The following is a 25,693-nucleotide window of genomic DNA, read 5'->3' as shown; positions in this document are numbered from 1 at the left end:
TAATGTCCCAAATACTAAAACAACCTATTTCAGTAAACATAGCTGCCAACTTTTGAAAATGCAAAAACGTATTATACTCGGTGCGGCGCGGACGCCCAATACATGTCTTAAAATGGCATATTTATTAATGTACTTAAGTACTAGAATGGTCAGAACTGTAATACTAAGATAAGCTTACCTTTATCATCATACTGGGTAGGCATAAGTGATGGGGAAGTGGTGACAGAAGCAGAAAATTTTCTACCAAGATAATTTTTATCAGATTTTCTTTTTTTTTTTTTTCTGGATTTTTTTTTCTTTTTCTGGATTGGCCAAATCGTACTAAGTACGATTTTATCGTACTGGTTGGCAGCTATGAGTAAACAGTTCTTTCGTTATGAAGCTGCAGTTTTGTGGAATAAAATGCCAGAGCACATGAGAACAGAGACAGATTTGAGAGACTCTTATCAAAGTTCGCAGCTTCTTAGACTTATTCAGATCTGTTTTCTGTTCTCGTATGTAGGCCCCAGTATTTATTCAAACTGTAAGACATGTAAATTTTTATCTAAAATATATAGTATTTAATTTACATATGTACCCAAGGTATTTACAGTAAAAATTCTTATGTCGGTGAAAATCCTAAAAGGGCTTACTGATTTTTAATAAGAAAATGAACATTATTTTATTTTATTTTACATTATTATTTTTATATAGTTTTTTGTTGTTGTTGTTTTTGTATCAAAGATGCAAATGTATTTTTACAGACAATAAATAATATATTTAAAATGTTAATTTTTTTCTCTTTTGTTTTTATAACCAGGCCTGTTGTAATTTAATACTTCTTCCCATTAAACTATTTTCCTTACTATTCTCAAAAAAATGTGTTGGTATTTGAAAGTCGGAATTTCTGGGCGGGGTTCCTGACCTCCCATAGTGGGCAGGGGGGTACATACTGTGTCTTCTATCCCCTTATATCTGTTTTCCAACATAATTTCTGTCTTTGTCTTGGAATGAGATTACTTGGATTTGTCCTGGTCCTGGCCAGATCCCCTGGCTAAGAGGGAAACAGTCGAATGTATAGTTAGTTTTGGGAGATGATATTTTTTTCATTGTAAATCATCTCTCTGTTATGCACTGTATTATGCTTTCTTTATATTATATATGATTTGTAAAACATTTGAGTGTGTTCCTCTTAGCGGGACCTGTGCTTGTGTCTGGATGAGACTTTTAGTGATCTCAAACTAAGTACTTTGATAGAGTGCTTTTGGAATCTACACCTGTTTCTTATTTGAACCAATTCCCCTTTGTCTTCCCTTTTCTTGGATGCTTTATTGTAATTCTAGAACTTTTTACTATCCCATTTTCTTCCTTTTTACTGGCGCTGATATGACCCTAATGTGTTGCAAGCGCCGTAAATCCCTTAAAAACAAAAACAAAACAAAGTCTGAATTTGAAAAGACCAGCATGTTATTTTTCATGTAATTTGACTCTTTCTTGTTGACAGTCGTCACATCCCAATGTGATACCTTCCTGTTGCAAATTTGGTCACTCCCCTTTTTCACTATGTATATTATCAATAAGACAATTTGTGTGTGTGTCCTAAACAGTAGTGGCATACTCAACAAGTGGGACATCATTCATACCTGGTTGTCAAATCATCAAGCCATCCTTTGTACCGCAGTCCATCAACCCATGACTGTGGGATGCTGCCATACCCAAATTTGCAACCCAGTAAAGCACCTGCTACAGCTGCATTGGCATCAGAATCACCTCCCTGAATATAGAAAAAATATAATTCAAAGTGATCTCAGTTGGAAACATGACACTCATATTATTGTTAACAAACATCAAAAAAGAACTCTCCTACCTCCCATAAAATAAAAGTGAATAAACCTGTTTCCCTTTCATGAGAGGATTCCATCCATGGCAAAATACTTTTTAAAAAATTTTAAAAATTGAATGCTAACAATTGAACACTGTCATAGTATTGATCACAATCTTCACCCACACCCACGAATTACGTGCCTGAGCGAGCCTTTACTCACGCTATAGGTCAGGTTGACCTCAGGGTCAAGCGGTCAATCCTGCAGGTAAAGCTGCATACAATGCATTACGTTCCAAAAACATATAAATTGAGTAACGACGTTTCCTGTTTTCAGTCTATTACTACTCCTCTTTTAAATTCACAACATATTTTTCAAAGCTTGGATATAACTGCATTTTTCTTGTTTGATATTTGTGTCTGGATTTCATTATTCTTCTGTGATTAGTTCTTTAGTTATTTACACCTGAAAAACTCAATGAATAAAATCAATTACAGGAGCAATTTTTTTTTTAAAATCAATAAAAAAATTTTGGCACGCCCAATTTTTTAAAAAGTTGTATCGGCGCATTTAACATTCTCTGGGCTTTCTAATGATTAAAAACATTTTATGGACTTGTCTTTTAATATTTTATAATCCTTGGAACAAATTGATCTCACCGGAATTTGACCTAAGTTGCCCGGAGCCCGGAATTTTTGGCTCCAGACTCGAGTTTTTTCATGTGAAACGGGAGTTTTGGCATCACTGCATAAACACATAAAGTCAGATAGATAAAACACATAATTTACGCTTTGTACAAATAACTGTGCGATTGTGGTTTATGTTTAAAACCATCACGGCGTTTGGAATTATCTATGTTTTCTATTATTCAAACTGTGAGAAAAGATTGTCTTCATTGTGCACTTCGGTGACTTATACGAAAAAATTACGGTATCCCAAACATAAAAGGCTATTGCTATGGAATGATTGACAAGTCCATTTAGAGACGACGTAAGTAAATTCTCTTAATGTTTGTCTTTAAGTTGAACGAAGTTTTTTTTGCATTTGATCATGTCGTTTTTTTTTTCAATTTGGGGGTAAAGTTAAAAGTAAGTTAATTATTTCTCAAAATATGAGTAATTTATAATTAACAATAACTTCCTTTCAACTAACACTATGAAAATCAAATTTATATCATAATACCAATTATTTCTAACTATTTTCTTTCTGTAAATTTCTTTGCGTGCATGACCATATTAAACTTGGGATAGCGGGTTTACAAAGTAAACAAACGCGCGTAAAGACTGTGAGTAAGAATCATTCAACAGGTAATTGTTATCATGACCCCGAGGTCACGCCCCCACAAAGGAGAAGGGGGCTGACTGGGTGGTAAGGCATGCGGTCAGGTTGAGTTCACTGAGCAACTAAAGGCACGGCTTTTCGTTTCCGTGCACCCTCCTTCAATCCATCATAATCATCAACATCAATGTCAGGTTATTTTTTAAAAAATAATGTTTCTGTTTGTGAAAGTATCTAATGCTTGTCAATAAACTTTGAACTATTATATTTTGACATATTCAACCATTTCATAATCTCATTTAATTTGTACCATTAGTCTTAATGGATACTTTAAAATTCAGCCAAAACCAAATTCAAAGAATCTGGATAATCATAACATATTTTAGACAGATTTTGGTTATAATACTTAAGCATAAAATCTAAAATTTAGACAAGATTATAGGATACATGACTCTAAAGGTTCAGGTTTTAAGTAAAGTGCCAACAACTCATCCAGATAAAGACAATAGATGTAACAGAAACCGTTTGTTGTTTTTTATGTTTTAAAGGGTTTTACGGTGCTTGTAACATATTTAAGTCATATCAGCACCAGAAAAGGGATGAAAATGGGATAATAAGAATGTTCTAGAATTACAGTTAAAGCACCCAAGAAAAAGAAAGACAAAGGGGAATTGGTTCAAATAGATAAGAGATGTAGATTTCAAGAGCACACCATAATTGTACTTGGTTTGAGATCACCTAAGCATCTCATCTAGACATCAGCACAGGATCGCACTAAGAGGGACATACTATTTACAAGACATGTTCAAAACAAAAAATATAACTATCAGTACATAATAGAGAGATGATTTACAAGGGAGGTTTATATAAACAGTAAAAACCGGATAAACTGAAAAGATTGCTAAATCGACCGAAAAGAAATCAAAATGTTGTCATTCTTCCCTCTTTGTTTTAGTTAATCAACTATTGGTAAAGCCACTACGATCAAAATTTTGGTAAATAAAACAAATTGTTGAAAAACTGAAAAGAAAAATTGCTGATAACTGAACAAAATTACCATTTCATCGTCTGTAACTCTTACAGAGAGCTGTTAACTACAGTGCAACCTCTGGATAACATGTATATATACACACACACACATAGCAAAATACATATCTACTATACCTCCATCACAATGTTTTGGATTGATGTTCTGAAATCCTTTTGTTTCAGAGCCCAAAACCCTGCACCAACAGCTTTAAAGGTGTGGCCCATCGTGCTTATGTCACCCAGCTTGAGATTTTTCAAAGAAGTTTCTGTCATGTGTTGTTTCAGTGACTTGAACTAGAATGAGATTTTTTAAAAATATAAAATTAATCTATTCATTCAAACTGAATTCAGTCTACCTTAATATTTTAGGAAATTATTGTATCTGTTAATCATCTCAGCACAATGACAAGCGATAAAAAAAAACCCAGTGGGTCTGACATTTGAGTCTGTTCTAATAATTGAAAGTAAAATATTAAAATTGCTGTGCTGAACACCTGGTTAACAGTTTTGTAAAGGGAATTGCAACAAAAGTCTTGTATATATCATGATATTCATGAATAAAAGTGGACAGAAGATGAAAAAGAAGAAGAAGAAGAAGATAAGACACATTAACTAACACCAAACTACATTCTGATAGGTTTTAATAGATTGTCTCCCTATTACATGTTTTTGAATATTTAAAATTGATTTTTCTTACTATATTCATAAAGCACTCTGATATTTATGGAAAACACTTTAAAAAATTTTAAAAATCCATACATAAATAAGAAAATGAGAGCAAATTCATTTTTCAAGAACTCAGAATTTTTTCGCTTGCCAATTAATGTAAGAAAATATTCCAACTAGACGTCATGTAACTAAACACCAAAAAGATTGATCATACTTGTGAAACACATTTTTAAAGCACAGTGACTAGATAAATAAAAGATAACAAGATTTGAACCATTTTTACTAAATCTCCAGTCGGTTGAAATTCCCCCAAAACACTCGAAAGTAAATGTTGTGGCCTCCAGCATGACGAAATAGCAAATTTCATATATTAAATGAACATAATGATCATACAAAATGACATACAATTCACATCAAGGTAGAGAGCATTCCAGGGAAGATGTCCAATTGCTATAATTACGAGCAAAATGTATAAAAGATTAAATATCTCTCAAACTAATGCAGATAGACGAAAAATATCACACATTATAGGAATCCGGTCCTGCTGAATTAAAAAATCATCTTAACTTTTTGGTAAAGTCAATATTTCCTTCTCAAAATTCAACATGAAATCATGAATGATAAGCACAATGTCGAACCAGAAGCAAAAGATAATAAATCCACCTCTAAAGAAACTCATATAATCCCAAGACATCATGTTTTTACTTCCATAATGTCTATTTTCACTTCCATGCTGCTTTATGGATTTGTCTGGGAATTATACTGCTTGGTTTTGCCCTGGTCCTCTCTGGGATCTTTAACCAAAAGGGTACAGTAAAATTTATTATTTTCCTCCTTTCAAGGAGGATGACTTATTTAACTGTAAATTGTCTCTTTGTATGTTATTAGGGGTACTGATAAATCAGTTGGCATCAGAGTGCTTCCCTCTTATACCGTATCATACGCTTGTGCCCAGCAGGTGTGTCTTTTGTGCCCTCAACCCCCTACCACCCCAAAGTCTTTTAGTTTTAGCGCCTTAAGTTCTATGACTGTATCCTGATTTCTGTGTTACTGAATGAACTGTTTGCTACCCTTTAGATAGGATGCTAGTCTGAAATAAGGTACTTTCCACCACACACACCCTAAAGACCTAGCCACTCAATTATTTTTGATTAACTCCCACTGCTAGAGAGGTGAGAATTGTGCAAACTGAGGTATCGCAAATCTCACCAAAACTGAAAAACCCCAAACAACATTGATCTTTTTATTTGCTTATTATCTCGACTTAAATTTACATCTCTTCCGGATTGAAGAACAAAAACAAACAAAACAACATAAACAAACAAAAAACAGAAAAATACACATCAACCTTTTACCCATTTTGATCCACTTTTAATGATGTAAAGAATGATTATTTAACTTCTACACATATACTGTTTCATTAGCCACAAGTAACTCTAATTGTTCCTATACATAGTCTATCATGAATGCATTAGAAAAAAAATTGAATACTTTAGAAAACGAAGTGGTACTTTAAAGTCTATTATTTCTCCAAACTCAAAATTATAACTATTACGAGTACCATTTTCCCCCAAACAAATTAAACAATACCAATGTTTTTTTTCAATTTTCTAACACATTGGGAATAATAATTGTGTGTGTTTTTGACTAGTAGTGGATATTCCTATGCAATTGTTTTAAAAACAACATCACACCTTCGACTGTAAACTGCCATGAGTGTAGAGCTAGTGTAGAAATTCGTCACTTGTTTTTTGTTTAGCAATAAATAAGCATTGAGAGACAAACCAGATATGAAAAAAAATTACATGGATAAATTTATAAAAACAGCACGTGTTTAATAAAAACCAAGGCCAGAAAGTCATCCACAAAAATTACAGGTCAATAAAAACCGAAAAAATTAGGGGTTTATTTAGGCTTTTCCATCATTAACACATACCCACTTACTGACCCAGTTATCAAATTAAATAACAGTATATATCATCTTTATTTTCTTTTAATCTATCTAAAACATAAATTATGATGGCACTTACTAATAATCTGTGGTTTCTGTGAACTTCATTCCGTTTGTCAATAATTTGAGAACATTCTCATGATTTGTGTGCTGTTACAAACTACAATGATGTAAAAGAAAATCAAACCAAAGCTGAAAACAAGAATTTGTGGCTTTGAAAAAAGCGATACTCGGCTCAAAACCCATTAAAACATGGTCAATACGAGATACATGTTGTCTTGACAACTCTGTCAAATTTTATATCAATAATTATGTTGGTTTATTCGCTGCGTAACTGTAAAGCTAAAAAACTGCATTTTACTACCTTAATGCCTTTTTTTTAGCGTTAAGTGGTAAGGAACTAAATGAACCTATTAAGTGATACCAAAGTTTAGCTCTGTACGTTTTTTAATGTCGAGTATTAATTTTTAGATGATTCTTAATTATATATATTCCTTTTCTCGATGTATGAAATATATGGGGGTTTTCCACAACAAAAAACGATCTATATAGGACCACTTCAAGTCCATCACTTAGACACCAACTATGAGATCATAAATTGATAAATAATCTCGGATAAATTTTAGGAGCTGCACTAACATGAGTTGCCATCTGTGTAGTCATTACAGAGACTGGTCCAAGCTATTGATACTTGATAATAGTTAAATAGCACAACCTTGTGCAATGAGAGATAGAGAGAGAGAGAGAGATTTTGAACAAAAAACGAATATCTCTCTCTCTCTCTTACCCTCTCTCTCTCTCTCTTGCCCTCTCCTCTCTCTCTCTCTCACTCTCTCTCTCTCTCTCTCTCTCTCTCTCCTCTCTCTCTCTCTCCTCTCTCTCTCTCTCTCCCTCTCTCTTCTCTTCCTATTTCATCTGTCACACTGTTTGACAATCTTCTTCACCTGGCTCACTTGTACTTGTAATATCGGGTGTAAGGTAAAATTTTGAACAATTATTATTATTTATAAAATGCAGAAACTTTGCAAATAAACCGATAGACTAGATATTAATTCGATTCGAAAAGTGAAACACAAAAGCAGAATTTGCGAATACCTAGTCCAAACATAAGCGTCATGGTCTTATTATAAAGTGCAGAATCTTTTCAAATAAACGGATAAAATAGAGATTAATTCGATCGAAAAGTGGAACACAAAAGCAGAATTTGCGAATGCCCGGTCCAGACATAAGCGTTATGGTCTTATTTATAAAGTGCAGAAACTTTGCAAATAAACGGATAAGATAGAGATTCATTCGATTCGAAAAGTGAACACAAAAACAGAATTTGTGAATGCCCGGTCCAGACATAAGTGTTATGGTCTTATTTATAAAATCTAGAAACTTTGAAAATAAACGGACAAGATAGAGATTCATTCGATTCGAAAAGTGGAACACAAAAGCAGAATTTGCGAATGCCCGTCCAGACATAAGCGTTATGGTCTTATTTATAAAGTGCAGAAACTTTGCAAATAAACGATAAGATAGAGATTCATTCGATTCGAAAAGTGGAACACAAAAGCAGAATTTGCGAATGCCCGGTCCAGACATAAGCGCTATGGTCTTATTTATAAAGTGCAGAAACTTTGCAAATAAACGATAAGATAGAGATTCATTCGATTCGAAAAGTGGAACACAAAAGCAGAATTTGCGAATGCCCGGTCCAGACATAAGCGCTATGGTCTTATTATAAAGTGCAGAAAATTTGCAAATAAACGATAAGATAGAGATTCATTCGATTCGAAAAGTGGAACACAAAAGCAGAATCTGCGAATGCCCGTCCAGACATAAGCGTTATGGTCTTATTTATAAAGTGCAGAAACTTTGCAAATAAACGGATAGACTAGATGTTATTTCGATTCGAAAAGTGGAACACAAAAGGAAAATTTGCGAAATACCCAGTCCAGACATAAGCGTCATAGTCCTATTTATAAAGTACAGAATCTTTGCAAATAGACGATAAAATAGAGATTAATTCGATTCGAAAAGTGGAACACAAAAGCAGAATTTGCGAATGCCCGGTCCAGACATAAGCGCTATGGTCTTATTTATAAAGTGCAGAAACTTTTGCAAATAAACGGATAGACTAGATGTTATTTCGATTCGAAAAGTGGAACACAAAAGAAAATTTGCGAATACCCAGTCCAGACATAAGCGTCATAGTCCTATTTATAAAGTACAGAATCTTTGCAAATAGACGATAAAATAGAGATTAATTCGATTCGAAAAGTGGAACACAAAAGCAGAATTTGCGAATGCCCGGTCCAGACATAAGCGCTATGGTCTTATTTATAAAGTGCAGAAACTTTGCAAATAAACGGAAAAAACAGATTAATTCTAATCGAACAGTGGAACACAAAGGCAGAATCTGCGAACAACCGGTCGAGACATAAGCGTTATGGTCTTATTTATAAAATCTAGAAACTTTGCAAATAAACGATAAAATAGAGATTAATTCGATTCGAAAAGTGGAACACAAAAGCAGAATTTGCGAATGCCCGGTCCAGACATAAGCGTTATGGTCTTATTAATAAAATGCAGAAACTTTGCAAATAAACGGATAGACTAGATATTAATTCGATTCGAAAAGTGGAACACAAAAGCAGAATTTGCGAATGCCCGGTCCAGACATAAGCGCTATGGTCTTATTTATAAAGTGCAGAAACTTTGCAAATAAACGGAAAAAAAGAGATTAATTCTAATCGAACAGTGGAACACAAAGGCAGAATTTGCGAACAACCGGTCCAGACATAAGCGTTATGGTCTTATTTATAAAGTGCAGAAAATTGCAAATAAACGGATAAATAGAGATATATTCGATTCGAAAAGTGGAACACAAAAGCAGAATTTGTGAATACCCGGTCCAGGCATAAGCGTCATGGTCTTGTTTAAATGAAACAATGCCATTTAAAAAAATATATGGTCAATGAGTAATTAAGCTAAATATGCGGAGTTCAAATAGATAATTTGATCTGTGAATTATTTTTATAATTAGCTGTTTTTATTCTCCATCATTTAGGTTATTGATTAAGTTTATAATTGAAATACAAACTTTATCTCACTTATCAATGTTTTGCAATAAAGGAGAGTGTGAGTGAACCTGAGCAAAGGAAATTATTTGAGAGAGTGATATTTATCATGCTTTTCAGTTTGTAGTTGAATTCTAGAATGGATTCTTTATAGTTTCTCATTGATTGTATGTCAGTATGTCAGTCTTTAGGACACCGATTACCCTAATGCGGGCCACAATTTACAATGTGACGGCCACAAGCCCGTTAACACAGAGTGGGGTATTGTTGTTTGCAAGTAATGCTATGGTTTTAATAGGATATCTGTCTCCTATTAAAATACATTCCTGTGTTGGATTTTGGATTAAATTCATGTCTTCTTCGGATTTTGGGATATTTAATTTCATGATTGTGATTGTGATTTTCAAGACTATTAATGTAAGTAAATGCCCAAATAGATATTTTTATTCATTTATTCTTTATTTATTTTTTTTAGTTTTGTTTTGTTTTGAAGCATTTATTATAAGAAATATTGTACATATGCACTTATACACCAAAGACTATATCCTTTCAACTGCTTATTATTATTATTATTATTATTATTATTATTATTATTATTGTTATTATTATTATTTTTATTATTATTAATTATTATTATTATTATTATTATTATATATTATTATTATTATTAATTATTATTATTATAATAATAATAATAATAATAATAATAATAATAATAATAATTAATAATAATAAGTGCATTGAGTGAAATCCCAATCATGGTTGCCCAAATAAAACTGGCGCTAGAATCCCGACTACCTGTCTAAACGAATGTTGTTTGTACGATACATACTAACTACACGTTCAATATCGGGGGCAGAAAATATACGTTTGGTTTTATGAAATTAAAACAGTAGTCCCACATTGTTCTTTGATGTTATTTGTGGTTGCATTTGCTTTGAAACTTACACATTATATTGTGTTACATTGTTTACAAAATATTTCTGGTACTCGTATGCATGCGTAGTCAAAGGACCACTGGTCAATCGTGTTCTTTATTATTTTATTATTAATTTTGGCTTGACATGCTTACATAGTGTGAAATTTGACAGTTTGTTTATGGAATTAATAACATTAAGATCGATATAAAAATTTTACTGCGTTTTAAATGCCTTCTTCATTCCATGGCCGAAGCACTCCACATATTACGTCATATTTAAACGATTAGGTTATTTGCTTCTTGCTCTTACCCTTTAATTCTGGACCTTTATTCAAACGATAACGTGAGTGCTAATATCATCTTTATTTTCTTTTAATCTATCTAAAACATAAATTATGATGGCACTTTAGTATGATAATCATGTGGTTTCTGTGAACTCTATTCTGTTTGTCAATAATTTGAGATATCATTCTCATGGCAATTTGTGTGCTGTTACAAACTACAATGAAGTGTAAAAAATTTAATCACACTCAAAGCTGAAAACAAGAATTTTGTGGGCTTTGAAAAAATGCGATACCTCGGCCATCAAACAACCTCATTAAAAACAAATTGGTACAAATAGAGATAAGATGTTTGTCTTATAGACAGACTCTGTTCAAATTTTATATCAATAATATGTTGGGTTTTTTCGCTGCTGTACTGTAAAGCTTAAAAAACTGCATTTTTCTACCTTTAATGCCCTTTTTTTTTATCGTTGAAGTGGTATAGGAATAAAGCTGAAACCCTCTTTAAGATGATACCAAATTTAGCTCTGTACGTTTTTTAATGGTCGAGGTATTAATGTTTGAATGACTTAAAAATAGAGTCCTTTTCTCGATGCGTGATGCAAAATATATTGGGGGGTTTTTCTGCCACAAAAATGACGTCTATTGTGGTACCTATTGAGAGTATCATCTATGAATCTCAACCAGAGATCTAAATTGAAATAATCTCGGATAAATTTTTAGGAGCTGCACTAACATGAGTGTACAAAGGTGTAGTCATTTAAAGAGCTGTCCAAGTAAATTGATACATCTGATAATTTAAGTTGGAAATAACCTTTCTTCCTATTAGCATAAAATAAAAACAACAAATCACTTTATCAAATTTATCAAATTGAGTACTTACCTCCTCTTTTGGTCTATCCAGAAGACATTGTGTAGCATAACGATAACTTTCATTGATGATCTCATCAACATCAAATTGACCGTTCTTCTTAACGTGTTTCTCTTGCATCATGAGTGAAATGGCTGTCACAACGGCCACACAAGAAGCCAAACACCTAAAAATAAAAAGCAGTTTAGTCAAACATGGTAATGCTATATTTTGATATTCTAAATTTACAGACTACCTGAATCACTTTTTTCAAAATAACAACCTGATCAATCTCAAATGTTGTTTTATCCTTGGTCTTTAATAATAAAAATAAAAAAATAATTTTTCATTTCAGATACAAAGCAACCTGCATACATAAACACTGCTTACATTGATAGCACATCAAAATCTATTTTATTTATAATAAATTACTCTTATCTCAATTTGTCGCAATCGGACATTACAAAATGACAAGAAGTAGTAAATATCCAGACATTTACTCATAATACTATCAATCTTAATATTTGATGGAATTCCAAAGTAAGGACAATTCAGGATATCATGGCTCGAGACTGACTATGCCAAGTAGCTCAGCAATTTTGGTTACTCATATCAGGAAATATATTGGGCCTACCTTAACCACATTATACACATACACACACTAACATATTCTATTCTATTTACACAATCAGTTATTAATAATATCATCATCATCATTACAAAACAATACTCCCTCAGCCATCCCCACCCCCTTGCACACAAAAAAAGTATATTTAGAAACAGGAGAAATTTATTGGCAACTGAAACCCAGTGCTGCAAAAAAAAAAAAAAAAGAATATATATATTGTAAATGTTCATGTTTTGATTGACTCCCCCCCCCCCCCCCCCCCCCCCCACCATTTTTTTTAATGGATTAATTGAGTCTGACCAATAGAGTATTCAAAATGATGAGAGGATACTGAGTGAGTGAGAATGAACAACTGTCATACACAATAAATAATATATTTTCAAACAAAATTCTGTCAATAAATATACAGCATAAAGTTGCCTGCTTTAACCTTCAAATTTGATTTTTTCTTAATGTTAAAAAATTAACAAAATAATCACAAAACTAATACAAAGTTTTCTTGCAACACCATTCTTTAACTTAAATTTCATTGTCTAAAGATAATCATGCTTGTTGGGACGATGACACTTTTTATAATTGGTGCAATACTCACCTGGAATCTGGGTGTGTTAGTAAACATACTTCAATAGCATTATGAATTATTTTTCCATGAGCATTGTAGTAATGCACCCCCAGAATCGAAGTTCGAGCAACTGCATTGTTGCTGGGACAAAGAGGGCTGCAAGTATTCCTCCAACAAATCGAAGCGGCCTAGGAACAGATAAAGTATCCATTTTTTAAAATTACGATAAGAAAAAAGAAAAAAAATATGCTCTAGATTTTGAATGCAAATCATACCTGTACTTTTTATGACATGAAAAAGTAAATTTGCATAGAGACATAATCCTCAATGTAATTTGCATTGTGGCCACAAAATCAGCAAATTTTTTTGCAAACAAAAAAACAAAACAACAACAATAATAATAATTTTTAAGAAGGCAAAAGAAAAAAAAATAACGTTTTTTCTTTTAGTTTGATAGTTCGTGTAGAACATGAAAGATAATTAATCAAGAGTAGTTTCATTTTTACTATCCCATTTTCTTCTTTTTTACTGGCACTGATATGATCTTACATTTGTTGCAAGCGCAGTGAAACCCTTAAAAACAAAAAAATACTTTCCCCTTTCATGAAATAAGTATGGGTTTTTAGGAAAATTAACCGCAATTTTTTTGCAAATTTTGCTGTTTTTCCCTTGCAAAATTTGGGAAAAACCGCCATGTCAGATTCTGTGGCCATTATGAATAGTTGATTGTTGAGGCAGACTCAACACACTCACATGTTTAGGAGATTCTGAGAACTGAGGGTGCGTGATAACAGACTTAGTGTACTTATCCAAACCCTGACCACATATGTCATTCATCTCAGGGAATCCCCTTTCATTCCAATCCATCAACCGCTTTGTTAAGTCTTCCAAGTCCACCTATGATACAAAAACAAAATGATTTAAATTTCCACACAGTCAAAGATGAGGCATGTCATTTCATTTCACAAAGCAACAAACAATGCTTAAAAGCTGGGGGGGGGGGGGGGAGTGATAGGCCTGGATACAAGTGGGCAATTTCAGTGAGAGAAATCAATAAGAGATAAATGAACTTTCTATGCTTTCTTTTTAGATATAAATGGCTTCTGCAATACCTTAAGATGCAAGAGTACTTTCATCCCCGTTATTCTACCCACTGTTTCTTTTTCTCAGGTGGAGAAACCAACCAAAATCTCACCCAGACATCAGCACCAGGACCTGGCTAGTGATAACAACACAACCAACATTGAGATGAAACTTCATTTGCACTTCTACATCTTCTACCACATCCCTTCCAACTTCAGCCAGGGCAGCCTCCCCTGAACTTGACATATCAACCATGTCCATGGTTCAATGCTACCCATTTTATACAGCCAGCCAAAAACTTGATCAATATTCAACATGGAACAATTCATGCTAATCGTCAATGTGTCCTAATTCACCAAATAGACAAGAATCCAAGGGTGTCTTGATTGCCACAGAGGTCTTTATCACACCCTTTTTCATCGCAGGGAGCAAAGCCTTGACTAAAATACTTGATGGAGTCATATTTCAGTGGCAAGATTATTGCTTCCATTTGACCCTGACAGATGATCTAGATCCAGTACACGAGTCTCAACCACCTGGTCTAAAAGTTGGAAATCTCCAGATCTCAAACTGCCATCACAAGAGGAGATCATAACTACAGCATCCCCAGGACAAATATCTTTCAGTCTGTTCTGGTAACAAAATACATCCCACAGCCATTCCTGCCACATCATAGTCTTTGGCATTGTACATTCCTGACATCTCTGCAGTTTCACCACTGATGAAAGTACAGCCATTCTGTACTAGACCTGTAAATGAGCTCTATAAAAACTGACTGAAACTCTTCGTAAATCGTAGTGGAAAAATCCAAAGAATCTAAATGAATAGTAAACAGCAAACTCGCTTGAGCAAAACAATGGCAGAAAACTAACTTGGGAAGGAATTAATTAGGTTACTTCCCATTGAAACGGTAAACCAGTTTGTTTACAATGTAATGCAATTGAGATGTGCTTGTAGTAATCATAGAACTTTCGATTTGAAGGTGTCTACATAACGCACTTCCGGCTTTCGCATTTTACTTTTTCATACGTTTACGTTCCACCAGGTAAATGTGGTCAATTTTGGCTTAGACGAAACAGTGAAATTTATCGCTCAGCGGCTCAGTTAAAATTGGCTACGATTGGGATCACGACAGGTTTGGAAAGTGAAAAGATAATAAGGGAAAAGTGAGTGGAGCAGGCACTTATGTTGGTAACAACAAGATATGAAGTGAGTAGAAAAGTGCCAGAAGACAATAGAGAATAAAAAATTTTTTTTCGCGGCGGTGGTGGGGTTTGAACCTGCGACCTTATTGGTACGACAACTCCGCCTGGCAGGTGAGAGCGTGGCTCTACCGTGTGAGCTATCCACGAACACAAAAATATTCGTTTCAAACCCAAAGTCATTTCTAGATCCCTCTCTCACCCACTTCTTGAGATCGCCGATTTCGTTCACCACCATCGCGAAGTAATTTTGACCAGCAGTTAAGCTTAATAGCCAATATTCTCATCACAAACATATAACATAGAAACGATTGAGACATTGAGTATGCTCCGGTGTATGGGGTGAATTTTTAATTCAGAAAAGTGAGTGGAGCAGGCACTTATGTTGGTAACAACAAGATATGAAGTGAGTAGAAAAGTGCCAGAAGACAATAGAGAATAAAAAAAAATTTTTTTCGTGGCGGTGGTGGGGTTTGAACCTGCGACCTTATTGGTACGACAACTCCGCCTGGCAGGTGAGAGCGTGGCTCTACCGTGTGAGCTATCCACGAACACAAAAATATTCGTTTCAAACCCAAAGTCATTTCTAGATCCCTCTCTCACCCACTTCTTGAGATCGCCGATTTCGTTCACCACCATCGCGAAGTAATTTTGACCAGCAGTTAAGCTTAATAGCCAATATTCTCATCACAAACATATAACATAGAAACGATTGAGACATTGAGTATGCCCGGTGTATGGGGTGAATTTTTAATTCAGAAAAGTGAGTGGAGCAGGCACTTATGTTGGTAACAACAAGATATGAAGTGAGTAGAAAAGTGCCAGAAGACAATAGAGAATAAAAAAATTTTTTATTCTCTATTGTCTTCTGGCACTTTTCTACTCACTTCATATCTTGTTGTTACCAACATAAGTGCCTGCTCCACTCACTTTTCTGAATTAAAAATTCACCCCATACACCGGAGCATACTCAATGTCTCAATCGTTTCTATGTTATATGTTTGTGATGAGAATATTGGCTATTAAGCTTAACTGCTGGTCAAAATTACTTCGCGATGGTGGTGAACGAAATCGGCGATCTCAAGAAGTGGGTGAGAGAGGGATCTAGAAATGACTTTGGGTTTGAAACGAATATTTTTGTGTTCGTGGATAGCTCACACGGTAGAGCCACGCTCTCACCTGCCAGGCGGAGTTGTCGTACCAATAAGGTCGCAGGTTCAAACCCCACCACCGCCGCGGAAAAAATTTTTTTTATTCTCTATTGTCTTCTGGCACTTTTCTACTCACTTCATATCTTGAAAGATAATAAGATAATTTCACAAAGGCTGTGTGAAAATACACTGGGATGTGTTCAGATATGGCAATTCTAAAAAGCATCACATATCCATAATTAATATAAACGGCCCTTGAGCTATGCGTAGCGCTGTGGAACATTCCTAATTACTGTACAGTTATTCGACTACAATTCATGAATTCTTTCTTTCTTTCCTTTTTTAACATAATATTTGAATTTGACGGAATGACTGATTGCAGTTAATTGACTGAGAATTTACAGGTCTATCTGTACCCATCCCTCTACCAAGCCTCTCACACCTTACTTTGTTGTGTGCAAATCGAGCTTGCCAGTTGCAAAATAATCCAGCAAAAAGCAGTTAATTATGTAAAGAGACTGAAAAAGTGTGGGCTGAGGGAGGAAAAGGTCAGGTTCAGAAGTAGAATAAAAAAGCACTCAGAGAAACCAACCAAAATCTCACCCAGACATCAGCACCAGGATCTCCAAAGAATAATCTAAAATGATCAACACTTTTAAAACATTTGGTAAGAGACAAAGAGAGAGAAAATTCAGGAAAAATGATTAAAAGTAAAAGCCTCCAACTTAAATCAGCATTCTGGGCCTGGCCTACACCAGTACAAGGACTGAAAGTCACATGGAATGGAACAAAAGATGTAAAGGGATAGAAGTAGAAGAGTCAACAAGAGCTCCCACCTTGTCACAGGTAACATAATTTATCCAAAATATATTACAGTCAAGTGATGCATACAATGAAGGTTGAAAAAAAACAACACTTTACCCGTCCTCGACAACTTATCAATGACTGTAATGTAAGAAGCATCAAATCAGATTCCTCAGTCCAATCACCAATAGACCATTTTCGTCTTGTGCTATCTTGAAGCAGCTTTTTGTGAACCAATTCCATCTCTGTTTGGACTGATCCATAAATCTGTGTTTGAGACAAAAAAAAAAAGGATTAATTTATTGAAAAGGGGGCCACTCAATTTTAAAGTACATCTGTGGTTAGACAATAAATCAAATCAAATTCCTTTTATTCATCCCTAAGAGGAAATTTGTCAATAGGTTATATTCCTGGGGAAGACTGGAATAACCCAGACATCAGCCGCAGTGCAGTGCTACAAATGAGCTAGAGCTAGTTGACTGAAACTGAAATTGTCATCACGTCCAAGAAAATCCAACCATTGTCCTCATCAGGACCCAAAAACTGTCAATTGAAAGGTGAGACTTATTTATTACCCTTTTCTTTTATGTGTAAAGTGCAATTTTCTTCCTTTGTATAGTTACTTTTTATTTTATTTTAAGAACTAATGCCTATTTACCTCTATTTAGACAATACAATGATTGCTGACCAAAACAGGAGGAAATCTTTCAGTGTAATAATCATGACCCACCCGTGTGACTATAACCTATAAATTTGAATTTCATTAAAATTTACTGAGATGCAATCCTAAATGTGTCCGCAGCAATTTCTGACATCACTCGGAGGAATTTCAAAAGTTGAAATAGAATTACAGCATGTAAATCGTATCTACCTAGCAAATAGTATCATCTGATCTACAATGTCAACAGCAACCACCCACCCTCATTTTTCATTTTTTTAAATACTCATAGGATTTGTTGGTACAATCTGGTGGTGGTTATAGTAGTGGTGATTGTAGGGATGATGTGGTGGTGGTAATTTTAGTAGCAGTGGTGGTTGTAGTAGTGGTTGTGGTAGGGGTGGTGATGTAGTGGTGGCAGGGATGATGATCTGGTGGTTGTAGTAGTAGTGGTGGTAATAGGGATGATGCTGTGGTGGTTGTAGTGAAAATGAATAAATAAAATTCCCTTTATTCATCCCTAAGGGGAAATTTTTCTTTAGGATTTATTCCAAGGTAAGAATGGAATAACCCAGGAGTCAGCCGCAGTGCAGCACTGCAGAGTGAGCTAAGGCTAGGTGACTTGCTCAAAGTCACAGTGAGGTGGGTAGTTGAACTCAGTACTTTTTTGATACGAAGCAAAGACCATACTGCTGAGCCACGCTGCCCCACTAGAAGTAGTGGCGGTAGGGTAATGTGGTAGTGGTCATAGTTGTTTGTTTGTTGCTTTAGGTCTCTTCCAACACAATTGAGGTTATATGAGAGACCGCTGAAACAAAAAAACAAGCAATCTAACAAAAATAGTACAAATGTAAATCAAAATCATAACCTAAAGATATCATAAGTTAAATTATAAATAACCAAGAACAAACAGGCAGAAGATTTACAGAAAAAAAATATCCCCTGTCAAAAATACAATCACAAACCAAAGAAGCAGGATAGGCTAGTAAAGAGAAGAAGAAACGACATCACTATCGGATCGTACACCCATGCGAACATCATAGGTATATGATTCAAGGGTGATGCTCCCATCCAACCACCCGCGTAGTGGTCATAGCAGTAGTGGTGGAAGGGATGATTTAAGTGGTGGTGGTTGTAGTAGTAGTGGCAGTAGGGATGATGATTTGGTGGTTGTTGCAGTAGTAGTGGTGGTAGGGATGATGATGTGAAGGTGTTGGTTGTAGAAGTGGTGGTGGTAGGGATGATGATGTGGTAGTAGTAGTAGTAGTAGTGTACGTGGTGGTCATAGGAATAATGTGGTGGTGGTTGCAGTAGTGAAGGTAGGGATAATGATGTGGTGGTGGTTGTGGTAGTAGTGGTGATGGTAGGGATGATGATGTGGTGGTGGTGGTTGTGGAAGTGGTGGTGGTAGGGATGATGATGTGGTGGTGGTAGTATTAGTAGTAGTAGTAGTAGTAGTAGTAGTAGTAGTAGTAGTAGTAGTAGTAGTAGTAGCAATAGCAGTTGTAGTAGTAGTAGTAGTAGTAGTAGTAGTAGTAGTAGTAGTAGTAGTAGTAGTAGTAGTAGTAGTAGTAGTAGTTGTAGTAGTAGTAGCAGTTAGTAGTAGTAGTAGTAGTAGTAGTAGTAGTAGTAGTAGTAGTAGTAGTAGTAGTAGTAGTAGTAGTAGTAGTAGTAGTAGTAGTAGTAGTAGTAGTAGTAGTAGTAGTAGTAGTAGTAGGGGCAGTGTGGCTCAGCGGTATGGTCCGAAAGGTACCGAGTTCGATCACCTGTCGCTGCGCTGTGTGGCATTGAGCAAGTCACCTCGTCCTAGCTCACTTTGTGGTGCTGCTCTGCGGCTTACGCCTGGGTTATTCCAGTCTTCCCTTGGAATAGACCCTAAAGACAAATTTACCCTTGGGATGAATAAAGGGAATTTCATTTTTATTATTTTTTATTTAGTAGGAGTAGTATTAGTAGTAGTAGTAGTAGTAGTAGTAGTGGGGGTGGTGGTTGGGATGATGATGTGGTGGTTGTAGTAGTGGTGGTGGTTGGGATGATGTGGTGTTTGTAGTTGTAGTGGTGGCAGGGATGATGATATGGAGGTGGTTATAGTACAGTGCAGTCCTGATAATTCGAATTGGGTGTGAAAAGCAAATGACTTCTATTTATCAGAATTCGATTTGTCTCCAAGCCATGCCCTGGCCCTTACACTTACAAGATACACAATAGCACAGAGTAGTAGTTAACACTGCATGCTGTGTAGGCCCTCTATTTCTAGATCTATATCCATCGATCAATAAAGAAAGACAGCACAGAAAAGAAAGAGAAACGCGTGGAGTGGGGTGTGGCCTATGATTGTTCGTGCCGTGTATTGGTCAGCTTGTGGTTATCACTGTGTGTTAGATCTATTTATAACCAACCCCCTTTGTTAGCCAGCGGCCAGCAGACCACAAGTTAGTCTTAGTGATGAGAGCGCGAGAAGGAGAGAGGGATGACACGAGACAGCTGGTCAATTTGGAGAAAGAAGAGAGAGGGCGGGTGGGACGGAGAGGGAACAACACGCCATTACATGCCTCAGGGGTCTAGTTATTATTATTATTAGTCAGCTCAGTCATTAAAACGCGTGGGAGGGTGGATACGGAGAACAGGCAGTACGCTATGACCTTCCAGAGTTTTTTTTTTTAGTGATGGGCAAGCACTTGCACTTCGAATAAAGAGAATAACGACTGTTCGAATTCGAATTAACCATGAATATTTTATATAGAAAAAGAAGAAAATAATTCATTACATCGTATTTTCTTCGATTTAAAAGAAATTCGGTTAATCAGATTTCGAATTATCTGGACTGGACTGTAGTAGTGGTGGCTCACGATGTGGTTGTGGTAGGGAAAATGATGTGGCGGTTGTAGTACTAGTGGTGGTGGTAAGGTTGGTGATGTGGTGGTAGTTGTAGCAGTGATGGTGGTTGGGGTGATGATTTGATGGAGATAGTAGTATTGGTGGTGTTTTGTAATAGTAGAGGTAGTTTTAATAGTTGTGGTGTAGGGGCGTTGATGTAGTGGTTGTGGTGAGTCTTTTTTATTCATAGAAAAATCTGAAAAAGGTGGAATTGTGATGATGGTGGGCAGAGATAGATGAACCACCATTTAAGCAAAGATCCTCAGCCCTGAGAAAACATAGAGCCATATTTAATGACAGGGGCATAAAAAAATCAAAATTAATCTTTTAAAAGTATTAGAATTTTAGAATAAAGCAATAAGATAGTATGTATCTATATATTCATCACTGTTACATATTTTTGTTATCCAGTCATCAAAATGGTTTGAAGAATAAGGAGACTTTTAAGAAACATAAATTCGGGATTAAAAAAAAGAAGAAGAAAATTTGGGATTTAAACAATGATAATTTTTCTGGACTAAACAAAACAAAACAAAAAAACTTCATTTCTGACTTGCAACGTTGCGACCCCTGGTCCAAGCAGAAGGTATGTAATAACAAGGGAGGTAATCACAAATTAATTTGACTCCGTTTGGTTAGGCATTTCCCTGGCTGTGCATCCAATGAGCTATATAAACTGATCACATCAACAACATGCAGTTTATTCAAATGCTGATTGATTTTGACTGCCAAAATGATTTGTTTATAATGTTATGTATTGTGGCTAAATTTCAGATTAAAAGGATTCATCTGCCAATATAATTGCCATGAGTATATTGAACAATTGGCTATTATCACAAAAATGAATGAGAGAATTTACTTGACTCATCAATCAAAAAGTTTGAAACCAGTGGGAAAAATAATAAAATCACCTTTATGGTCTGTTCTTTCGACAGTGATTCAGTTAAGTGACCCAAGGCATCTCCGACCACTTGACCATATATTACTCCTATGAGCCTGGAGTAAGTCTTGCCTGATGCACGTTTTGATATCTGTTGAGGACATTACAAAGAAATATAGTACAGTGCAACCCCTTGATAATGGCATTGCCCGGGACCTGAAAATTATGTTCTTATTCTGGACTTTTCAAGTGACAAAAAAGGGGGTGTGGTGAGACCCGTGAATACATAACAGTGCGATGCGCAGACCAGTGCCTGAGAGAAGACACGTCCCAAAAATGTTAGAATGTGTATTTCTCCTGTTTACAAAGGGTATTGATGCTATGGTATCCTTGAACGTTTATAGTCCAGTTAATACAGTTTAGTGGGAATTACTCACTCATAGCCATGGATGTCAATAAACAACAACATAGACCTGGGTGACGTCAACTTCATTCTATCTATACCAGTTTCGCTTTCCATTTCAAATGTGTATTGTCTTTGTTTTGACCGCAAGCAGTGCTTGAATGCCATTTAACAAAACTAAAAATAAAGGAAGAAAATCAAGTTCCAATATGATAAATCCGCACAAGAACATAGATTCACACATCTAGTTTTAATTAAAATAAAATCCATATGATACTGCTGATGAGATTTGAATACCAAAATTTTTATTCAAGTGCATCAAAATTTACAAGCACTTAAAAATTAGTAGACGTACATCTTGCAATATTTTTTTTTAAACAAAAAAAAAAAAAAAAAGTATTAATCACAATAAGATCAAATTTGGACTGATGTTTAGCAGAATAACTGATTTTTCAAATGAAAATAATAAAGTGAAAGAGGCTGTTATTGCTTTCCCGGCTTTTCCAACATATTACAAATAAGACCATAAATATCCTTAATTGCCCCCATCGGACAGGTAGAAAACCATCCATTGATAAGCTTCTTTTGCTGTGAGCAAGCGCTGATTACACACAGTGTAGTAAAAATATGTTCTGATTGGTCAGTAACAAAGCAATCTCATTGGAAAGGGGAGTAAAAGGCGTTTAGAGTACGAGATGACAATTCTTGGGTATGAAGCATTGACATTAACTGCCGATAACTAATATAACAGGGATTTTACTAATATGTATGTCCCTATTTTGAGGTCTTTAATACAAATAATATATAGCAAAAAATAAAATCGAGACCAGAGGTCAATGTCGCTATCCAGGGGTTGTCATTATTCAGGGGTGTCGTTATCCAGAAGTTGCACTGTATGTTTCAAAAACCAAAATCATCACATATCATTTTCTTTAAACTATAAAAGCACTAGCTATGCCTCTGACACATGTGGAGTCAGACTTGCCAACCCTACAAAATCCAAAAGTGGAATCAGAATGTCAGAAAATAGAAATTTGAAACAAAAATAGGACTTTCTCCTATCAAAATTTCCACCAAGTTTGCCACCAAACACATAGACATAAAGCACAAGAACTGGCAAAACTACATATCACATGTGATATTGTTTGTTTTTAAGGGTTTTACGGTGCTTGCAACACATTAATTAAGGTCTTTTCAGCACCAGTAGAAAGGAAGAAAATGGGATAGTAAAAATATATAGATATTTACACAATTAAAAGCACACAAGAAAAGTAAGACAAAGGGCAATGGTACAAATATGGAACATTATCATAGTGCTTAGTTTGAGATCACCAAAAGTCTCATCCAAACACAAGCACAGGATCCCACTTAAAGGAATACACTCAAATGCTTGTATTATACATTAAAAAATATTATATATATCTATAATATATATATATATATATATATATATATATATATATATATATATATATATATATATATATATATATATATTTATGTAATATATAACAATACATAACAATAACAGAGATATGATATACAAGGGAAACAATATCATCTCATAAAACAATAACTATACATTTAACTGTTTCCTTCCCAGACAAGGACCAGGACAAAACCTAGATAGATAATTAATTGAAGAATATTTCTGCCAATTTCATCAAAATTGATACACTTGCTCACTATTTTAATTTACTTGTTCCATAGATTTTTCGTTTATGGATGGATTTTAATGATTTAGATATGTCTTATTTTCTTCAGGAGGAATTACAATGTCGTTTGGTGTTGTTTATGTCATGTTTAAATCAATGCCAATTTAGTATATCTTTTGATCATGGATAAAATAGGATATAATTTAGCTTTGGGTGATTAAAAAATTTGAAATTTGTAAATAAAAATTCCAGTGACGGCACATGATTTAACATCTTAACTTTTTAATAAAACTAAATTCAGGGCAAAGTCGAATACCGCATTCCTGAAATTCGTTCCATCAAAATCCCTACTCAAATCCTAACAGCCATTTTAGGCCAGTTTCGAAATCCAAATGGTGGTTACTACCGGAAATGCAACATTTCCAGGTCACAAAGTCAGTCGGTGTTGATGTAGTTAGTATGAATGTGAGCATGAGTGCGATTACCGACTATGTCAGTATGAAAGGTAATCGATACTACAGCTATCTCTCTCTCTCTTACTCGATAACTCCATGGCGAGCATCTATCCTATCTTCAGTCCAATAAACTTCTTATCAAACGAACTACACTGACGTCCATATCATTATTTAACATGGTGGCAGCGGTGGGATTCTTCTTGTTATTGTGAACAGTACAGTGAACTATATAAACCTATAAATCAGATGAGTTAAGCCTCATACGTGTTATTTATAGTGTACATGACCTGTTATCGATAGCCAACAAACAAAACGAAGTTACTGTTACAAGGGGCACAACCCAATAAATACAAGAAGACGACTCTACCCAAAACCCGTCAAAAAATTTTTTTTTAACAAAGGGAGACAACTAAAACAATTTATGACTGGAGGTCATATCTTATGATTATATCCCTTGATTTGCAGCAATCTCAACTATGGCTTCAAATCGTAGTGCGAGTTCCAGTAGGAATGACTCGACGAACAAGTCGATTCCGCCACCGAGACCTCTCAATATGGAAGGAAATATCGCCACTAACTGGAGACACTTCAAACGAGATTGGCGAAACTATGAAATTGCAACTGGACTTGATAATGGACAACAACGGATACGCATAGCGACTCTCCTCACCTGCATCGGCAGAGAAGCTATGAATGTTTATGATGGATTCAAATTTACAACTGATGAAGATCATCGCACCCTTGATGACATAACGTCTTAATTTGAATCTTTCTGTATTGGCAAAACAAATGAATGCTATGAGCGCTTCATATTCAACAGCCGACAACAGGCCGTGGATACATCTCAGAGTTGAGAAAACTGGTCAAAACATGTCAATATGGACAACTTGAGGATTCTGCTCAGAGACAGAATTGTTATGGGAATACGGTGTGAGGAAACACGAAAACTCCTTCTGCAAACACCTGACCTTGACATAGAGAAGACTATCCTCATATGTCGTACTAATGAGTCCACGACAACACAAATGAAAACAATAAGACCAGAAATAAAGATAAACAAATTAGACACGAGAGCCAGAGGAAAACCTCATCATCGAGCACCATGGTCACCACAATCGTCAATTCAAACCAACATAAACGATCGAATTGGATAACAGATTCTAAGTTCTGTGGCCGGAGCCATGAAAGGATAAAAGAAAAATGTCCTGCTTATAACAAAACTTGCACAAAATGCAAGAAGAGAAATCATTTCCAAGAGAAATGCAGGTCAAGACAGGCTGTTGTACGTGGAGTCAGGGATGAATATGACTATGACACTGACTGCAGCGATGATTGTAATTACAATGATCATTACGTGATGGCTATCAGCCAAAATAAAAACAAAGCGCTAACGGCTCAAATGAAAATAAATTCGAAGAAAGTGCCATTCCAATTGGATAGTGGAGCTGAAGTGAACACTATCTGCAGAAAGTATGTCTACACACAACA

General features: G+C 35.2%; 1 protein-coding gene across 2 annotated transcripts in view; it reads right to left on the bottom strand.

Annotated features, from left to right (window-relative positions):
- LOC144974955 (ADP-ribosyl-[dinitrogen reductase] glycohydrolase-like) overlaps window positions 1–25,693 on the bottom strand; it is a 36,893-nt gene that overhangs the window by 6,142 nt on the left and 5,058 nt on the right. For both annotated transcript variants that reach the window (XM_078918499.1, XM_078918500.1), the window contains exons 2-8: window positions 21,724–21,843; window positions 17,395–17,544; window positions 13,791–13,934; window positions 13,068–13,225; window positions 11,881–12,034; window positions 4,245–4,403; window positions 1,623–1,753 (exon numbers count right to left, since the gene is read on the bottom strand). In XM_078918499.1, coding sequence (XP_078774625.1) covers window positions 1,623–1,753; window positions 4,245–4,403; window positions 11,881–12,034; window positions 13,068–13,225; window positions 13,791–13,934; window positions 17,395–17,544; window positions 21,724–21,843 — 1,016 coding nt within the window. The remainder of the gene's footprint in view (window positions 1–1,622; window positions 1,754–4,244; window positions 4,404–11,880; window positions 12,035–13,067; window positions 13,226–13,790; window positions 13,935–17,394; window positions 17,545–21,723; window positions 21,844–25,693) is intronic.

Source organism: Berghia stephanieae, chromosome 6, assembly GCF_034508935.2.
Source record: "Berghia stephanieae isolate SIO BIC M18660-M18661 chromosome 6, UCSD_Bste_1.3, whole genome shotgun sequence".
Taxonomy (NCBI): domain Eukaryota; kingdom Metazoa; phylum Mollusca; class Gastropoda; order Nudibranchia; family Aeolidiidae; genus Berghia; species Berghia stephanieae.
Note: the sequence above shows the minus strand (reverse complement) of the source record. Positions and strands in the feature narration are given on the sequence as shown.